This window comes from Amphibalanus amphitrite, unplaced genomic scaffold (assembly GCF_019059575.1).
Source record: "Amphibalanus amphitrite isolate SeventyFive unplaced genomic scaffold, NRLGWU_Aamphi_draft 000665F_arrow, whole genome shotgun sequence".
In the NCBI taxonomy this organism is placed as follows: Eukaryota; Metazoa; Arthropoda; class Thecostraca; order Balanomorpha; family Balanidae; genus Amphibalanus; species Amphibalanus amphitrite.
This window is the reverse complement of record NW_024882159.1, coordinates 40,591-59,887: the sequence shown is the minus strand read 5'-3', so window position 1 is coordinate 59,887 and position 19,297 is coordinate 40,591. Positions and strand designations below refer to the sequence as shown.

The window sequence follows — 19,297 nt, the reverse complement described above, 5'->3', positions numbered from 1 at the left end:
TTGTCGGTACATCCGCTTCAAGCAAGCCTCTGTTTTGACCTAGTGGCGGTGTTTTTTTTCTCATCTGCCTCCTTTCAGTGTGAATGTGCGATGTTGCTTTATTTGATTTCGTATGTTATTTTATTTTATTTCCTGTATTTTGCAAGATAATGCATTGCAATGCATACCAAGATGACCTGTAACACTAGGCATCCTTGAATCTTTTTCGGCAGGAAACTGAAAAACGGCATGATATCGTTACGTAAGAAGCCTTGTGCAAGTCTAAATGGGCTATTGGGTTTGATCTCCACGGACCATGGAGCTTTGTCTCAACCGGCCTATTTTTTCAACATCGTCGTAGGTTTTGTACATTATCTCATTACCGGGATGAGGTCACCGAGTTTTGACCGAAGTACTTACCTCTCTAGGTGGTGTGTACTTGTAGCCAGGCAAAGCCGATTGCCCAGAAGGGTATTTACTCAGTAAAAATGCAGCTGTTGTTACTGGGTCACGGCTCATGTCACAATACTGTGAGATTGAAAAGAATGGGAGCGTATTTACTCAAGCATTATAGTCACCAACTTCCATAGTGAGATGCAGCATATGATTCTGCTCTGCTGAGTTTTAGGTGACTTTTAGCTACCGCTGATTTAATCTGTGCCTACCTATTGCAACAAATTAGAAGCTCTTTGGGGAGATATTATACTCATAAGTCATAATTTTTGTGGAAATAATTATTTTGTGAAATTAAGCCGGAATATTCAAATATTGTCATTACTTTTAATTGGTTTAGGCTTTGCTTAGGTACATGCCGCCGGTTGAACTAGACCCATTGCAATCAGCGGGAAAAGGTAGATCACCTGGCGGCACCGATAATAAATGAAATCACTACGTTTCTGCAATCCGCGACACAGTCACTGATCGACATTGTCTGTCGAGCCCCATTTCCTCTCAGAAGAGCAGCACGTATCGAATATCGGCGAACGAGTGAAAACAAATAAAATCATCGATGTCGCGATATTCCGAGGCCTCTTCTTATCGCAATTCGCATTGGGCCACTGTCCGGGCCGATGACGTCAGTCTGACGTCACAACGCACAGCAGTCCGTTCTCGGCAGAGCGGCCGGGTCATGAACTGTCAATCGGCTCCCCAGCAATCAGCTCACTTCCACCTGGCCTATCAGACCGCCGCGCCGCCGATACCGGCGCGATTGCGACAGCACTCGGGCTGCAGTGCACCGCGACCCGTGGCGACTGGCGCGCGGCGCGCAGTGCACCGTGCCGGCGCACTGTCGGGATGTCCCTCGCATCACGCAGTCGCTGACCGTGGCTTCCGGCCGCCGGCACGCCCCAGCGGTGGGCTGTATCGGTTTGTCGGTGTGCCGGCCCCGTGTTTGGGGCCGGCGGTGGTGTGGAGTGGAGTGGATAAGCTGTGGACTCCCAGTGGACGGCCCGTGGGGCGTGGACCCGGCGGTTTTGCTGGCCGCCGGCTGTGCCGTGCCGCAGCCGAGCCTTTGGAAACGTGCTCCGACGTGAATCGGAGGCCGGAGCAATTAGCTGCACCGGGGGCGTGGTGGAGCGCTCACGTGGCGCCCCAGCGACCCCAGTCATGGCGCTCAGACTGCTCTGCTGTTGGACTGACACCGACAACGGTATGTTTTCAAACCATAATCGGCCCGTCAGTGACGGGTGACGGGCCGTCACCCGTCCGAGCCCATGGGGGCCTGCCTCTGTCTCGTGTGCTTAGGCAGGGTTCCATTCACTTGCTTACGCCCATTGCGTTTTCCTAAACGTTGGAATCTATCGTTTTTCGAGCTTTTTTAGTAACCTAGTAACTTTGATTAAAGTGGCACGCAGCTCAGCTATACACTCGCTGTTGACGGCGACGATCTTGCGTCGATTACGACTTTATGCGGGTTACGAGTGGGCCCCTACAGCACAATTTAATACGGTGGTTTTACGGTGGCGTTTCTTCCGGTGCCCGTCACTTCTATACGGCGTGTGTGCGGTGACTGGAAGAGATCTGTAGGTAACTGTGACTGTGACCGTCACACTGACCACGGGACTGTGACTGTGACTGTGACCGTGACCAAGACCATCTCAGTGACCACGTGACCGGGAGAGGTCCCGGGTGGGGTAGTAGACCGGCCACGGGTCATCTGGAGTGACCCGTGGGCTTTGATTGAGGTTCACCTGGGTTCATAAATGCCAACGATAAGTGTTTGATAACAACACTTAAATAATTAGGTACTGCAGGAAGTCAGGTAACGTAACATTGTTTTTGCGCGTATTAAAATATCCGCATTGCTACTTCCGTGAATTTTTCTGAGTTCTAAAAACTTGACGTGGCTCTTCCATACAGGTTTTGGTGGCATTATGTTGCCGGGCTGTTGCGTATTCCACGCTGTCGGTAATTTCACGTCTCGACAAGAATAGGAACAAAAAAAAAACGCCCGTTGCGGGCGGCGGTGACGTCATTCTCAGCGGGCCGCTGATTGGCTGTTGCCTCCGCGCATGCATTGTTTACGTGACGGATATTCTTCGTGACACTATAGGTAAATGTTCCCATTAGTTTTTCCTTTTTTCTGAATATGCCAACCAGATGCCAACCATGCATGTAATGGGATTTCAGATTCAGACTGGCTTCGGAAGTGATGTCAGGGCCTTATTTAAATACCTCGAGTATGATATGGTAGGTACACTCGGGGGCAGATTGATGTTCCACCCTTCCCTTCCCTACCCATCGGGCTCCCATTGCTCAGCACTGGCTGCTGCCAGTGTTGCCTGCCCTCAGCACTGCTCAGCACTGCCTGCCAGTGCCAGTACTGCCAGTGCTGCCACTGGCCGCTGCCAGTGTTGAGCCATAGGAGCCCGATGGGTAGGGAGTGGTGGAACATCAATCTGCCCCCGAGTGTACCATACCGCATACGGGCCAGTTTAATTCACTATTGATTCGATCAAACCCATAAGATGGCGTTCCGACTTCTGATAATGCGACCCATGCCTACCAGTCAGACATCTGGTTACTCAGACTACTGCGAGGCACTTGTGGAGTCGCGGAATCGGAGCAGTCCCGCGAATGCTATCGTTTTTCAACCTAAGCTCCCCTGCAAACCGTCAGCAGAAGCGGATGTGGTGAGGTAACCATGCACCATTTTTCTCAGCCTGCTCCCGCGTTTTGTTTGGGATGCCCGGGCCATTCGGAGCCCATGTGCCCTCCCCAGCTATTCGGCATCGAGGCCGGGATTCCGCGAATCGATTTGTGGTTTACCTGGCATTTTAACAAGATCGTCTGTCTAAAAGCTGGTCTGATAGGGTCGGTAACTCGGCCATTAAGTCAGAGCCTATCAGCCTTATCGGCGGTGACGGGGCCGCCGTGTGCACTGCTCAGCCGGCCGGCGTTTTACCCGTGTGGGGCGGCTGCTGGGAGCCGGCACTGCGGGGGAAAAATGGCCACTGGTCGAGCCTGAGCTGCATTCTCTGCCGGTCTTCCTGTGTACGTGTGTGGGACGCCGGCAGTGACACTGTCCTGGTTCTTACCGGGGGCGTGGGACATGACAGAGTGTTGTGGGGTCATTCAACCAACAGTTATGTAATTCAGTCACTGACTGCAATGGTTTGTAAAATGCCGAATGCCGGTTCTCACGTTGTTTTCTTTTCAGACACATCGGGTGTTATAAATCATGGAGTGTGTATTTAAGCGTGATTTCGGGGAATTGAAATGCTTCCGTGTTGTAGTTGCAAAGTTACTTAGAGGTGCCGGTCGCCGGAGGTGCCGAAACATTCGCTAAGCTTCGGTAATGGGATGTTTTGTTTTAAGCCAGACTTTCAAGACCTTTACTCGATTTACTTTTTGCCTTAACTTTCTTATTCAGAATTAAGGCTGCCCGCTCATTGCCCGTCTCCTCGCCCACAACAGGCTGCTGTTCTGTCGGAATCGATCTTCACATTCCCATTTTATCATTCTCATTCTATGCCCCGCGCTCATTCTCTCTCAGTGGCGTTTGTGGCGCGGCCAGCTGGCGGACGTTGGGCAGACAGTTTGGGCGCACGGTTCGCCGCCGGTAATGGCCCGGCCACTGTGGCACGGTTCTCTGGTGTCGGCGACGCCCCATCTCCGTCACCGACACTGATCGAGCGGAGTCCGATCGGTGGTACGGGCAGCTCGCTCGCGAGTTATAGATTGTTTGGCGCCCCGTTAGTTAGCGTTTGTTGTACGGCGAAGGAGCAGTGGTTAATGAATGATGAGTGCTCAACAAGCCCGTTGACAGGTGTTGTTCCGCAGCCGAATTCCACCTCCTCGCGAACTGGTTGATTACATTGGTATGCCGTCCGGCCGAGCCGTCACGCGCCTGTAAGGACGTGTGCCGCGCGGGCCTTCGAGCGGCCGACCAGCCAATCTGATCGTGTTTCCCAGCTCGGTGATGTGTTTTTCACTTGTAAGTTGCCAAGAAGCTGCAACCTGATCTATCAAGATTGGCGTCTACACATGTTACTAATTAGGCAGAGTAATTAGTGAACATACAGTGCTGTCCATCTGCAGTCAACCGCGGCAGAAGAGCAGCCCTCGTTATTCCCGTGTTCTCGCAAGTGGAGAGTCGTTTGACCTCTAATGTTGAGCGGCCACTGCACTTTGCACCGCTACTGACATTATCATGTTCGGTGTAAGACGGACCGGTGCGAATTGGGATGGAGGACAACTTCTCGGAAACACTGCTGTATAATGGCGTATTTTTCAGATCCTAATCGCCGATGTGCCGTATCCAGAATATGTGCTAGGAGTGGCTGAGCTTGAGGACGGTGACCGTCCTCCTTTAAGTAGTCGCTGGGTGTGTCATTGCAGTTCAGATGTGCCCCTGCTGACTGTTCTGTGCTAAAGTAGCTGTCCGAGGTCGCTGTATACTCCGCTTCTGTCACAATCTTCAGTCCGTACTGTTTCACCTCTCAGTGTAACTCTCCATTGCCCGAATTATGACTGAGGGTTCCTGGAGCACTCTGGCTCCGTGCTGGGCTGTGCCTTATAGCTCCGGAGAACCGACATTCACTCCTCATCAGAATCACTGCCGGTCGGGGCTCAGCTTTCCGCTCAGAGGTGCGGCGGACGCCCGGGGCTCACGGACAAACTGGGCACGCGGCGCCGCGCGGGCCGAGCGAGTGCCACTTCTTCACACTGCTCTCCTCGCCGGCTTCCGCGCTTTTTGCCAGCGTTTCGATAAAGCATTGATGAATGTATTAAGTTTTTGGCAGGTCTGCGTGCCGCGGGTCGGGTTGGGTGATAACATCAGTGGCGTGCTCGGTCACCTGACGAGTAAGCTGTCGAGAGGAGGCGGCTGCCGGCGGATCACGGTCGGCTGGTCGGCGCCCCGGGCTAGGAGTTCCGTGAGTGCTGGTGGCGGCCCGGACAGCCGGCGGTGCCGGTACTGGCACCATAGGCGTCGCCAGAGATTTTCGGTTGGGGGGGCAAAATCAACTTTTGTGTTAAATCTTGCCTTCCTCCAGTCGTTACTCATTCATTTTACATATCATTCAACGCGCAATGGTGCGAGGAATACGATGGTGACAAGGTTTTCCTTGTAGCTATGACTTGCCATTTTTTTTACAGAAAATTTATTTTTTTTAAATTTTTGAACAAAAAACGACCGGTAGAATCACAATGGCTGCGCTTGCCGACGCACTCTGGAGAGCCCCTGTGCAGACGCTCGTCGCTCATGATCATAAAAAGGTTAAACGCTCAGCTTAAGCGAATCACCTTGCTGAAACTTTCATTCACGCATGCATGCAGAGGTTCTACGTAAAATGCATAGGGCTTATCCCAGCCGCCGATTGAAGCTAAGTAGGGCTTTCAGCGGAGAGTGAATGTCGGAAGTGTGAATCGGAAGTAATTCATCTTTGCTCCAGTGAGAGGAGGTGTAGTGTGAACAAAAAGTTTCTCGTTTTTCGTGTGTAGGGAAGCGCTGCAAACGCGAAGAAAAGACGTTTAACGGAACCAAAATTTCGCACGGCATAGCGGCAAGGGATCCTTTAGCGATAGGCTTGGGACTTCCAGGCCATTTTGGGCCACTCAGGGTCAGTGTGGGCTCTCAGAAGCCTGCTTAGGATCCTGAAAATCGGCGCTGGTCACCCCAAATAGTTACGTGTACATATGTGGTGCTTTAGGGCTTTCCGAGCCCAAGGTGGGACCCTCAGAAGCCAGTGTGGGCGGCGCCGGCGGCGGGCGCTAAGAGACCAGGCCCAGGGTGAGCAGGGAGCCCTCAAATAGCAGTGTGAACCCTGGAGGTCTGTGTCGAATCACTAAGGACCCTACATAGGGACATAAGAAACATGTGCTGGGACCCTCAGAGGCACACCCGAGTCGTGACCCCTAAACTGCAGGCTTAGGCTCAGCAAAATCTGTCGCCTCAAAAGCTCGGCTGAGCTATCAGAGGCCTAAGGTTCTCAGAAATATTTAAAAGTATCCTCAAAGATCCGTGTGGCCCTTCAGAGGTCTACGCATGTGTAAGGTCCTCAAAGATTCCTGTATGGGCCCTCAGAGAATATGAACACCAGTGGGACTCTCAGAGGCCGGTTTGGGCCCTCTGAAGGCTTCTTAGAGCTCAGTGGAGCTCCTTCGGAGCCTGTGTGAAAAGCAAGCAGTCATGAGCCCTGTGGCACTTGAACGGTACTTGAGTCTGTCGCAGACATTTGACGAGAGTTGAGAAAGGCCCGAAGATTCAGTGTCACGCTTTGAACGCAAATTTTGTATCAGCACTTCAAAACTTATGAAAATCAGCTATAAAATGTAATAAAAAACCAACGAGGAACATGAAATGAATCACAGTATTGACACTTCCGAGTCTGGAGTCGGTGTTTTGACGATGTTGGCGACTGCGACTCCGACTCTGGCTTGAACGAGTCTGACCTCACAGGCATTCTCAGAAAGGTACCCCCATTTTTTCCCGACTCCAAAATCTCATCGGATCTGTATCGATCTCAGGGGGTGCCCGGTCCGAGGTTGGGGGGGCAAGCTGCCCCGCTTGCCCCCCCGTGGCGACGCTAATGACTGGCACCCAGGTGTCTGAATTACGGCAGGGACACCTCAACAGCGTGCAGACAGTCCACGGAGCTGAATGAACTTCAACTGAATATCGATTAGCGTTATGAGATTCGTGTCGTCAGCCAATTTGTCAACAGGATAGATTTACTGCGGTCAAACCCACTCAGCTCTGACAAGTGACCTGACCTGACCCTAGCGATGACCCATCTCCCTCTAAACGAGCAGCGGCGTGCGTCTGCGGCCAGCACGTCGCCTCTGCTCCACCGTAGCCCGCCGGCGGCGAACCGTGAGTGTTCACCTGTCGTTCGGCCGTCTATCTCCCGCGGTAACCCCGCCTCCTGATGGCCCCCGACCCCTGACCCCTGACCTCGGGTCACGCCGGACGCCGGCCTTGCAATGTCCGGCCGCGCCGCCGCGGCACGGCCTTGCCTCTCTCTCCGGCCGGCCGCTCGCATCACCGGAGAGCGAGAGATGATGCAGTTCAAGTGGCCGCGCTCCGAGCTGGCAGCCGGGACGGATTGCAGCCGAGTAATTGGTCCCAGTTACCGCTGGCTGACGGAGTTGGCGCGGCTCCGGCGGCCCGACCTGGCCCAGCGGTGTAGTCAGAGTGGTGGTACTTTCTCTCAGGTGTCTCCATCACTTCTACGGCGCTCCTCCTCACCTCTGCTTTGTCAGTCTCAGTCACGCTCACTCAGTCAGTCTGACTCAGTCGTTCCATCGAACCCATCGTGATCAGCGCAGTCACCTTTTCCTCCTTGCGTACGCACTGTGAGCCGACCGGCCCGGCCGGCCACCGTCCAGTGGCGCGCACTGGAGACCGGCCGGGCAGCCGGCGCGGCGGCGGCGGCGGCAGCGACAGTGGGGCGACGGACGGGCGCGCGGTCGGTCGGTTGGTGGGACGGTCCGGCTGGTGGTGCGGCGTGGTGCGCGCGGACGAGCCGTGGTGAGCCGGTGGTGATCATTCTGAGTTGGCCTATGAGGAGTGATCTACTGTGAAGGTTTGAGCTTGACGTTGGCTTACGGCACTTCGCTGATGGTGTGACAGGGCGATCAACAACTGATCGGTGGCTGCAGTCGAGAGACTTGCTTTCAGAAGCCGGCGACTCGTAGCGCTAGTATTTGGCCAAAGACGTTGAGCTGAGAGTGCACAGGCTCTCTGAGAACCGCACTCGCCTCCCCTGTGTGTGAGGCAGCAGGGCGGGACGATGAGGATTCGGTTTGTCTCCCCGCCGACTCCGGAGCCGTGCAGCAAAAGGGTGCACCAGATCCGCTCCAAACCAGGTCAGTGATGGACAGACAACACGCTAACTAGCCGCCACTGTTGCAGCTAGGTGGTCGGCGGTGATTAATCGCCCGGCGACGGCGGAATGCAGGCTGCTGGAACGATACAATCACAAGGTTAAAGCTAGCTGTTTGACAGCGTTTGATATCTTAACGCATTTTTGTCTGGGTTCTGATTGAAAATCGGTGACGTGCCCACGACTAATCAGCCGTGTTTTCCTACCTGCAGATACGCCAACATTTTCATAATTAAGTCGGTATTAAATCGCTTGTTTCTTCTTTACTCAAATTACGTGAGATCACAACAGGCACCTGCGAAAGTACCTGCAAGTTACTCGCATTTTTCTGTCGACACACCCAGGCTGACATGTGCTGCGTCGAATATGCCTGAACGGCTGTATGCGGGAGCGGCCTGTGACTGCCGTTTATAAAGCGCTTTTCATTTTTGTATTACCGACGGGAAACTTTATTGACATAGTGGCTGCATCGATGAACCTCACGCGCAGGTGTGCGAATGCCATGTGATTTTGAGTAAAACAGCGATAAGTATGTGCGACTATTCGAGGAAATCCTCGCTGGATACCGTCCTACGAGTGCAGATGGTTTAGATATACGTATGTACGTTGCAGCTCAGTTATGCATGCGCCGTAAGGAAATCCCACGAGTGTCTGCTCACATGGACTGCCTGGTCACTCCGAGTGGGTCGCGACTGATGGCGGACTGCCCGCTTCGTACGGGCGATACGTCTTCGGGCGGGGGCTAGTTGAATAGCCTGGACGGTCCTTACGGTGCCTTGTGGACGGTTCTAGCAGCTAGCACCGTTTGAGCCTCCAGTGTTTCTGGTTTGCGGTCACTTAAGCCGGCTTCGACACATGACGCGAGCCTCGCGATTAGGGCAGCGTCAATTTTTAGAAATATGCAACTTTGTAGAAAACAAATACAGTGATGACACCGGGATATGAATAGCGCCAAACAAACCTGTTGTGGTTACATCGTTTGACATTTCCAACATGTCTCATGAGTGCTCCTACTCTTAGGCTTATTTGCAGATCCTTAAAACAAAAAAACACCTGACGGAAAGCTCGTCTCTTCTCTGCATCAATAAAAAGGTCGTAAGCATACCCGACATATGGTCCGCTCGGCTATGGCTGTCGTCATCACCACTGGCCACCCATGCGACCTTGGAGGGTCGTTCGGTTACGCGTTGTGCCGCATGCCGGCCGGGTTCCAGGCGTGGCTCTGTCAACCAAGCCGCGTTCCCGGCTCGTGACGGCGTTGGGAACCACAGATCGATGCGTGTTTTCACATGTGCAGTCGAGCGGCTAAACGGTCCGTTTGTTTTTCGTGGGAACGGTCCGGGGGCTGTTGTTCCTGACTCTCGCGGCAGTGGAGAGGGTGGATGGCGTAACCGTGTTGACGGCCGTTCAAATTGAGCGAGATGAAAAGCTACGGGGATATTATGAGCAGATGTGTTCACAAGTGGTTTGGTGAATCTAGTTATGTGCACGTCTACGTTCGTAAACTGTGCGACTGCTTACTTCAAAAAGAGGTGTGTTCTTCTAAGTGTATTAACTCATTCATGACGGCTCAGTTCTTTGTAATGCTCGTTCCGTGATAGTTCACTATGATACTCGGTGGGGGATTATGCCTAGTGCTTTGACACGATAAATGGTTGTTCCGTGTTACCGAAACGACTCACGGTCGTACTTAGCCTCACGCCCTGTGATGCTAGTTCGTGAAAACTGGAGGTGGCTGACGACAGTGTGTCGCCTTCAACGAAACACGAACGCTCGAAAAACGCGCCGACGGCTCGTGCCTTTCATCAGCCGCCTGTTCCTGCGCTGCCTTTCGTCAGATGCTGTTCTGGGGAAGTTGCCGACGTGGTTGGTGATCTCCATCGGCATGTGGGCGCATTCACACCGGCGGCGGAATTGAGTTGTGACTCGGCCGCCGCCCTATGCGGCTATCGCCGGTGATCGGCCCCGTTTTCAGTGGTTTGTGTGCTTGTTGTGCCACTAAAAATCGCCCCGCTCGCGCCCATGGCGTGAACACATGTCGGCAGCCTTTTCCAGCTGGGCGGCTGAGTGCAGTCCGTTGTGTGATGAGCCCGTGCCCTGATGGGCTATCGTGTTTACCCAGTTGTGCAGCAGAACCCGTTTGGAGGCGTTGACAGTCTGCCAGCGAGACCGCGGAGCTGTTGTTGTTGTTTTTGTTTGTTCCCTCCAGGTCGACCTCAGTCGACTGTAGCCTGACGGCTCTGCAGGGTCCTGAACGCGGCCGCCAGGGCCGCGACAACTCCGTCGCTCCGCACCTCTTCCCTGTTGGGTCTGATTGTCCCGGTGAGTCGCAGCCTGGCGCCCATCAGGGCCGGGCACTCGACCAGGACGTGGTACGGAGTATCCGCCGTCTCTCTGCACAGGGGGCAACGGGCACCCTGGCAGTCCACGTCTTCGCACTGCGGGCAGTGTCGCGACGGGTTCCGGCCGATTCGGTGGAGGTACTGGGCGGAGCCTGACCAGTGCCCCGCTCGCAACTGGTGCACATCCACCGCCTCCGCTCGATCCAGGTGTCTGACTGGTCCCGGCAGCTTCGCTCCCATGAGGCTGCGGTACCATCCGCGCGGCCAGTCGCTGACCCACTGGTCCCGCGCCGTCCTTGCCACCGCGCGGTACACCGTCATGGCGTCGACGGGGACTTCCTCTTGGTCCAGTGCTGAAGCTTGCTTCGCCAGCTCGTCCGCTCTCTCGTTCCCGGGCAGGCCGCAGTGGGAAGGTACCCACTGTAGGTGGGTACGCCTGCCGCGGGCCGCCAGCTGTTGAAGCGCCGCCCAGATTTCTCCTCCTATGAGGGTTGTTTGGGTAGAGGGGCCACCCCGGAGTGTCGCCAGAGCTGACTGGGAGTCCGTGCATATCACGATCGGCTCAGGAGGGAGGGTTTGTCGGTCCAGCAGGAACTTCAGCGCTTCTCTGAGGGCTACCATTTCAGCACGGTAGCTGGAGCAGACGTTCCCCGCCGGCACCTTGAGTAGGTGCTGCTGGCCGTCCGGGTCCTCGATGAAAACGCCAGCGCCGCCGTTTGTGATGCCTCCCTCCACCGAGCCGTCGGACCAAACCCAAGTCGCGCACTGTGGCAGACTACCTAGGTGACAGGTCGCCGCGTCTCTCTTCTGTGTGGAAGTCGCATTCAGTGGTAGTGGTCCCACGTCCAGGCTGATGGTGACCCCGCTCTTCACTTCCCACGGGGGGACGCTCGCCTGCGATACTGGGTCGATAGGGGGGCCGACACCGGCCGCCTCCCACATCTCTCGTCCCAGGGTTCTCCAGCCCGTCACGGATCTTAGACGGGCCGGGGCGTCCGACGCGGCTACTCGATGGAGCGGCTCCTCCGGGGGGAGCGCAGTCGCCTTGGCCAGGAAACGCGCAGCCAGTGTCCTTCTCCTCACCGATACCGGGAGAAGGCCCGCTTCCGCCATGAGCGCGTCCGACGGAGTGCTGCGAGTGCACCCCGTGACGACTCTCGCCGCTGCTCTCATTTCCCTCTCCAGAAGTTCCACGTGGGAGGGCGGCGTGGCAGGAAGCCAGGCTGCTGCGGCATGCTCCAGGGCTCCTCGGACATAGCCGCTGGCTACTGTCCGGAGCAGGTCCTCCTCGAGGCCCCAGGAGCGTCCGGACAGCTGACGCAGCTGCGCGATGCGTGGGCGGACCTTCTTCCTCAGCTTATGGCAGTGGGGGCCGAAGTGGAGCAGACGGTCTAACTGCACGCCGAGTAGGCTGATGGAGTCCGTGGCTGACACTGTCTTCCCCGCCATCTTAATCTGGCAGTCGACTGCGTCGCGGTGCCACTGTGACAACACCAGCATCTGGGTCTTCTCAGCTGCAACGACCATCTTCGACTTCTTTGCCCAGGCGAGAAGGGCGTCTGCAGCCCTCTGGGCCCTGTCTTTGGCTATCTGGATGGAGTTCCCGGCGCACAGTGCTGCGGTGTCGTCCGCGTACATATACGGTGAGACACCGGGGATGTCGCGGAGATCTTGCACGAGTGTCGCCGCCCATAACAAAAACAGGGACGGCGAGAGCACACTGCCCTGGGGCAGGCCGCGGAGCTCGGGAGGCGCGGGAGGCACGGGCTGCAGCCCGGCCGTATATTAGCCGCCAGTCGGCTGTCTGTCATTTAGACGGCTGTTTGTGGTCGGCGTTTAGTGGACATTGTGTTGGTGAGGCTGACAGCGCCTCGGTAGCGGCCCATCGATAAGGTGGTGTGCCGCGGCTCCGCCCGGGACAGCTGCTGCTACCGGTGGCTCGTTAGTTGACGACAAAGTGGCCTCGGAGACCGCTGACGGCCCGACCGCCGCTGCACAGGTCTCCAGCGCGGGTCCCGGGAGACACGAGAGGTCGGGAGACCACCCAGCCCTCCCCGGGCGGGACGGCACGGCGGGCGGCCTGTGTATCTGATTGGATTATCCCGCGAGTCTGTTTCCCGGGGTGTGTTCATACAAACTGTGTAATTGGCGTCATTAGGTGTTCGACCGCTGATCCCGGGCCGGCCCGGCGCTCCCAGCGCGGCGGCACGCACCCCGCCCGGGCGCGGCAGGGGTTCCCTAATCCACACCACCCACACACTGCCGAGAGATCCTTCCGACTCACCCCGACCGGCCCCAGCCGTGCGTCCCTCGCACATTCCTGGGAGATGGCTGGGGTCGTGCCACAATCTTTCTGTGCACCCATACCCACACCATTGGGGCAGGTCAAAATGGTCACTACACTTCCTTTAGGCACGCTGCCCAAGAAGAGAGTTCGGGGCACCGACGACCCACTAACGGTGACCCGACTGATCGTCCCAATTGGACAAATCCGATCAAGCACAGAGAAATACATGACCTATTGGCAGAGTGCGATCGGTGACCTCAAATCGGCGGCGACACAGTGCGTCTATCGACGGGCGGCTGCGACTATCGATCTGTCGATCGTCGATAGGGCTGGTCGATCACCGATAGGGCTCGTCGAACCTTGGGCTCGACAGGGTACCATTACGCTGAAAGAAGCCCGTGCGGTCACCGAGATGGGCCGTGCAGAGATGTGTGTCACCGGGTTCCCAGGTGTATGATTATTGAACCGCTCGTCACAGTGGTCTGTAAATTGTCCGTCTTATCACAGTATGATGGTGCCGTTTTAACCACAGTTCTCCGTCTGGGAGGGATCGTGGTCGGGATAGCGTGTCTCCCTAGCGGTGATGATGATTTCCTTGGTGATGATGATTTGCTCTAACTATGATGTCCTCCGTTTCAGACTCGTCCTATGAGAAGGCGGTGGGTCTGGCGGGCCGCGGCTCGGCGCCCGGCACGCCCGTCATGGGTCAGCGGCCCGACCCGGGCGCGTCACGATTCACGGTGAGTCACGGGGTCACGAGTCCTGAGTCACGGTGACCGGGACACGCAGGGAGGGCGGGGAAGGACAGGGATACTGTCGGTAGTGGGCCGGCTATGTCCTTCAATAGATCGTGTCCTGCATCGCTTCAGATCACTGAAACAAAAGCCAGCGGAAGTTCTTTGTGAGTTGACTGGCGCGGCACTGCGGGTAGAGGGCATCGGAAAACGCTACGTTTTTAATGAACTCGGTAAGCTGTAGACACTTTGTTTGATGTGACAGGTATGCTGTAAGTACGTCTCCCGCGGTATTTAGCTTGACGTTGCTAATGCGTCATGCGCTATGTAGTTATGATTATGAGCTGACGTGAATGTTAAACCTGTAACCGGTATTTTCCACGCTCGTTCTGCCGAACTGTACGACGTCATGTCTCTCCGTTCCGCCAGCGTGTCTGTGTCTCGCAGCACGGCTAGTTTATCGACCCCGCCCTCATGCCGTCGACCTCTCCCTCTCCCCCTCCTCCCCGGCTCTCTAACCCGGCCCAGATTGTCGCCAATTGCCCGGAGAACAGTCTCGCCGTCATTGTGCGGTCATTCTTCTGCGGCGCGGGGATAATTAACGAGCATGACACGCCGCTAACTGGCCAGAGCACACCACCGGTCAGAGTATGTCGGCAGTGGCGACGGCGGTCGGAATGAGGATACGCCCGGCAGTGCAGGGGTCTGAGGGTCGATGGTAGGCGAGAGAAGAGGAGAGGCCCGACTTCGCCAGCCAGAGTGTTGATGGAGATTGTTCCGACTGCGACTAATCGGTCGCCGGTCGGTCGGTGGTCAGTAAGACAGGACACTGATCCCAGGACCCCCCCCCCCCCCCTCTGTCCTGTGACTCGTGACGCTCTCCGGACCGGGGCGGCGGCGGTGAAAGCCCACTGTCACGGCTGGGCTCTGCGCGCTGACGTTACGTCACGTACTGTCTCTCTGGGTCAGCCCGGCCAGCGCTCCACGCGCGGCCAATTACGCCGTATACGAGGAAAACTAATTGTAACGTGATTGAAAAATGTCGTGCTGACATGTCTTCGTGCCCACTTTTGCCGGGTGGCGCCGTTCCCGGAGTGCAGAGTATGATGTGTGGGACGAGGGCGATGAACGATGATATACGTCAATGGGCGTCGGTGGTGACTAAATCACCGGTGAGACATACGATGTTGTGACCGCCCCTCGTGGTATTTTCATTGTGGACATATTGTCGTTAGTCATGTCGTCATCACAAGACCGACAAACGGTAGGCACTGAAGGTAAAAAGACACACTGAGCCTGTCTATCTCATCCGTCTCCGGCCGACAAGCCAGTCTCCGTGTCGCGTTACAGCGGTCGGTTAACGATCCTGCCGGATATGCCGCCGTATTATGTACTGCCGGTCGGTGGACAGTGAAGGAGAGGTCTCACCTGTCCTGCAGGTGGCCGGTGCCGCCGCCGACACGGCCTCATCAGACAGAGACCCATCTGCGCTAACCGCCGCCACCGACGTCAACCGTCGGCTACCGGAGACTTACATCCGGCATTAAGCCGTTTGTATTCATGTCCGTCTGCAGATGAGCAGAAGGACTTCCGGCGGCGTGTCCGTCTCAGCGGTGGCATGCCTCCGGTGTCCAAGTGGGAGCTGGTCCCAGCTCGTCATGAACTGGTTTTCGGCCGGTGGACCCGGTTTGTATGCCGATCACCGGACTGTTCTGACGTCACAAGGTCGGGAGTTGGAGACGAGTCGGGATAGGAGTGGCACCTAGGGGAACGGGCTGGCAAGAGAAGAGATAATTATAAATGTTGGCAGGAGACTGAGACAGGACCAAGCTAGCTGGGGTGCGGCAGAGCCCCTTTAGTCCATGGAAAGTGTCGCTGCGTTCGAGAGCAGATTTTCTGAACTTCGGTCATGCTCGAAAGCCATGGATCGGCCGTCCGTTTTCAGTGGAGAGCGGCGGCTCCGAGCGGCTCGTTAGAGAGCAGAATGTCGAGCGGCATTGATGGCTTCGGCGGCGGGGAGTTTCAGTGGAGAGTTTGAGAGTTGACGGCTGTCAAACGGAGACCTGGGGTCGTCACCGGGCGTGACCGAACTGTCAGAGCTGCTCGGCCGAGCAGGGGAGAGCGCTGGAGAGGAGAGAGTGATCGTCGCGGCGGAGAATTTATCGTCATTCGTCGTACTTACCCTGCCAGGATTCAGCCTGGCTCGATGATGACCTCAACTCCCTGTCTTGCCGGCTTCAAGAACAAACGGCATCGAATCAACTTTAGACAGCCCGTCGTCCTTTGCGCCGGCTGTGTGACCCTCAATATCAGCTGATCGGTTGCCGGTGGGCCTTCCCGAGGTGACGTGCGTCAGAGGGGACCTGATGACGTCACCGGCTGTCAGGGCGCGCAGGGCGGAGGGCCGGGCTGCCTCCCGGTGACGGCGGCGACCGACCGCCGCGCGCCGCTGCTCTCCGTGTGGCCGAGCTCCGTCATCCGACCGTCACCGGTCACACGACACCGGGTCAGGTGACAGCTGTCAGCGCGTGCCGGTGACAGGCGGTGACAGCTCCCGGTGGGCCGAGCGGTCGGGACAGGCGACGCCGGCCGTAACGCCGGCGCGGCGGTGGGCCGGGGACTGCGACGCAGCACGAGGCACCAACCGCGGTGGGCGGGCGTCTCGTACGGTGTGTACTCGTATTGCCGCTTTCTTCTTGTTCCGCAGCGATTGGCAGCGAGCGGGTGCCGACGGGCCGCGCGGCTGGTGGCGGGAGGTCAGGTCAGGAACGGTAGAGGAATATGGGAACGACACCGCCAGCTCGGCAGACGCCCAGTGGCGGCTCTGGCGCCGATCGGTCCGCTTTCTAGCGAGCAAACTGGCGCCGGGGCGCGACGTCCGGCGCCGGCGCCGGCCCCGCACCGATCGCTCGCTGTTCCGCGCCACTTTCGCCCCGACATCCGCCGCGCGCCCCCGGCCGGGTCAGGTCACCGCTCGGTCGGTGTCGGCGGGGGTGTGCCGTCATGAACGGTGGCGGGTGGGCGGCGGCTGATGCGCCGTGTCGGGTGCGCCAGTCGCGCCCGTGGCTCTTCGTGCCTCGCCGCCCCGCCCGCGCCGTCGGCGGCGCTGGCCCTCAGGGACGGCAGCTGGGGCGGCAGGAGACAGCTGGTGGACGGTGGTCCGCCCCCGCCCCCGCCCCCGCCGAGGTCGGCTCGTGCTGTCCGTCAGCAGAGGTGCGGTGATCGCCGCGCTGACCGCCGTCAAAACACACGGCCCGCTCGTTTCGAGGTGTGTGGGTGGGTGCGTGAATGGCCGCTGGCGCCGCTCGTCCCCTTGGTCTGCTGTGTGGAATGTATGTAATCCTCCGGCGGCGGCTGCTGCAGCGGGGAGAAGGGGCCGACGGGCGCGGCCGGGCGGACCGGGCCAGATGGCCGGCGGTCTCCCAGCACCTGCTGACACGGTGTAGCTGCCGTCCCCGGGCCTCCGCCGCTCACCTAATGGCCAAACAGACCTGATGGATGGTCTGTGGCCGCGCGACACGTGCCCTCCGCGGCGACAGATGGGCGGCGGCGACCGGCTCCTTATCGGCGCCCTCCGCCGCTTTGTGCCGCCGATAGGCCACTTTGGACGGCGTTTGTGTCGGCGCGCCGGCAGGAAGTTGTGATGTTTCGCCGCCGATGGGTTTAGGGCAGGTCGTTACTGTGAGCGGTGCCGGCTGATGGGCCGTGAAGGGAGCAGTTTTCGGGCGCGGGCCGATCGTGAGCAGAGTGGCACGGCAGCGGCGGCCTGTGATGCAACTCAGGCTCTACGGCGTGCCAATTGCCACACCCGCGCCTGTACTTCGTGCCAACGGGTATGAGAGCTCCATCTGCTTAGCATAAATGGCATGTTTCGGCGCTGCTTTATTATGGGAATGTTGTAACTGTTCGCTTATGAACTGCAGTATGGTCAGGGCCAATGTAGAGTCGACTGGTTTATGGCCGCTTCACGGGATGATCGGCTAACAAGCTGCTGTTCAAACAGCCGATCAGACCTGCCGGGCGAGTTTATAGGTACACAGACTGGTCGGTATCACGCCGCGCTATGTGCGACGTGTGTAGTGACGGTATCGCGACGGACGGTTCTCTGCACCCGTCGGAGCCCGTCGCCCGCCCGAGTCGCGCCCCGCCCCACCCGAAGTGTCCGTCAGTGTCTCGTGTCCTGTGTCCGCCCCGCCCCAGTGACGAGTCAGACCGCACCGATTGCGATTCACTACCGCGCAGTTATAAGCGGAAAGGAAAACTGAAATTGTGTGACAACATTTGGTAGATAGCAGGACTGCAAGAGAGAATGAGTGAGGCTAGGTCCTGCGGAACGTTTTTAGACCCGAACGAGCGGGACGCCATGGGTTTTACCTGAAAGTAAAAGTGCTGGCGTTATCGGCAAGTTGTGTAGCTAAAAAGCAAATCCAAGTCGATTCCGTTTGTTTGACGTCATTTGGAGTTAAGTCGCCCCCGCTCCCGGAGATTTGCCGTGTAACGGAGGCTGCTGGCCGCCGGCCTGCAGTGCGGTTCTCTGCGGACCGCGGCACGATGCAGGACATGGGAGACGACCTTCAGAGCAGGCGGCGCCGTGACGCACACGGCTGCATTCCGGCACCTGCCCCCTCCCCCCCCCCCCCACCCCCACCCCCGACCGGCGCTCGCTGCATTCCAAACGATCTGACCCGCTGCCGCCGCAACCCAGACCGTCTTATCAGGGGACCATCTTATCATGGGCGCCATGATATCTGCTGAAACTGGAGGGGATTCTGCGCTCGGTAAATGTCAATGTAGCTAATTGTACGCTCTCCCTTGGGCGACCACTCACATCACTCACGACGCCTTCCTGCCTCATCGGTCGGTGACGATGACAGTAAAGGGCGCGCAGTCTGTGTCACACTCCTGCTTCTTGGCCACCGTGTTCACACTTCGCGGGCCCAATCGCCTCCTATAGTTGACCCAGTTCGGTCGCCACTGGTGATCACGACTCGCTCGTGTTGCATTGTTCGGCGGCCTGTTTTACAAGTGCTGTCGTGTCGTGGAGGGCCGGTGGGTGATGTCTGATTGTTGGACGCCTGTGCCAGGTCACTGAAATTTGACCGTTGACTGAACTGGGGACTGGGGCCTATAGTTAGTGTCGGATGGTCGGTCCGCTGATGACGGAAAGTGATGTGCCGACGTTTTAGTGAATGTCGTGGCTGCTCCGTCCGTAAGGACTGATCGGGTGTCTGCATTGCTGGAAGGGGATTCAATGGAGACAGCGGCGTACGAGTATAGGGAGCGGTAATTGACTCGTGTTCGAGATCAGCTGTAGATAAGTGGAAGGGAGAAGTTATCAAGGTGAAGGGATGGCGCTCTAAGCCGAGACGGCTGACAGAGCGCCGGGATCTCAGCTGGACACCCAGAGGTCATCAGCACCGTCTGACGTGTCTCGGCCGGCCTCTTATGGCCCGATTATGACGCCTGGAAGGATTATCCCGCCTGCTGATCGGCCGATTCCTGGCCGGGCTGTGCACTGAAAACAATTTAACCCAAGGCTGGCGAGTAAATCGGTGTTTTACGGGTACCCCTATCCGCAACCATTTTTAACCACCCTCCCAGGAGTAGTGCTAGGTCCCAGTGCGG

At 57.4% G+C, this 19,297-nt stretch overlaps 1 protein-coding gene across 5 annotated transcripts in view; it reads left to right on the top strand.

Moving 5' to 3' along the window:
• LOC122364263 (ras GTPase-activating protein raskol-like) overlaps positions 1 to 19,297 on the top strand; it is a 170,561-nt gene that overhangs the window by 122,757 nt on the left and 28,507 nt on the right. For 3 of the 5 annotated variants that reach the window (XM_043334472.1, XM_043334473.1, XM_043334475.1), the window contains one exon: positions 13,578 to 13,678. In XM_043334472.1, coding sequence (XP_043190407.1) covers positions 13,578 to 13,678 — 101 coding nt within the window. Of the gene's footprint in view, positions 1 to 1,249; positions 1,631 to 7,895; positions 8,293 to 13,577; positions 13,679 to 19,297 lie in introns of those variants that run through there. The other 2 variants (XM_043334477.1, XM_043334476.1) reach the window with 2 other exon arrangements.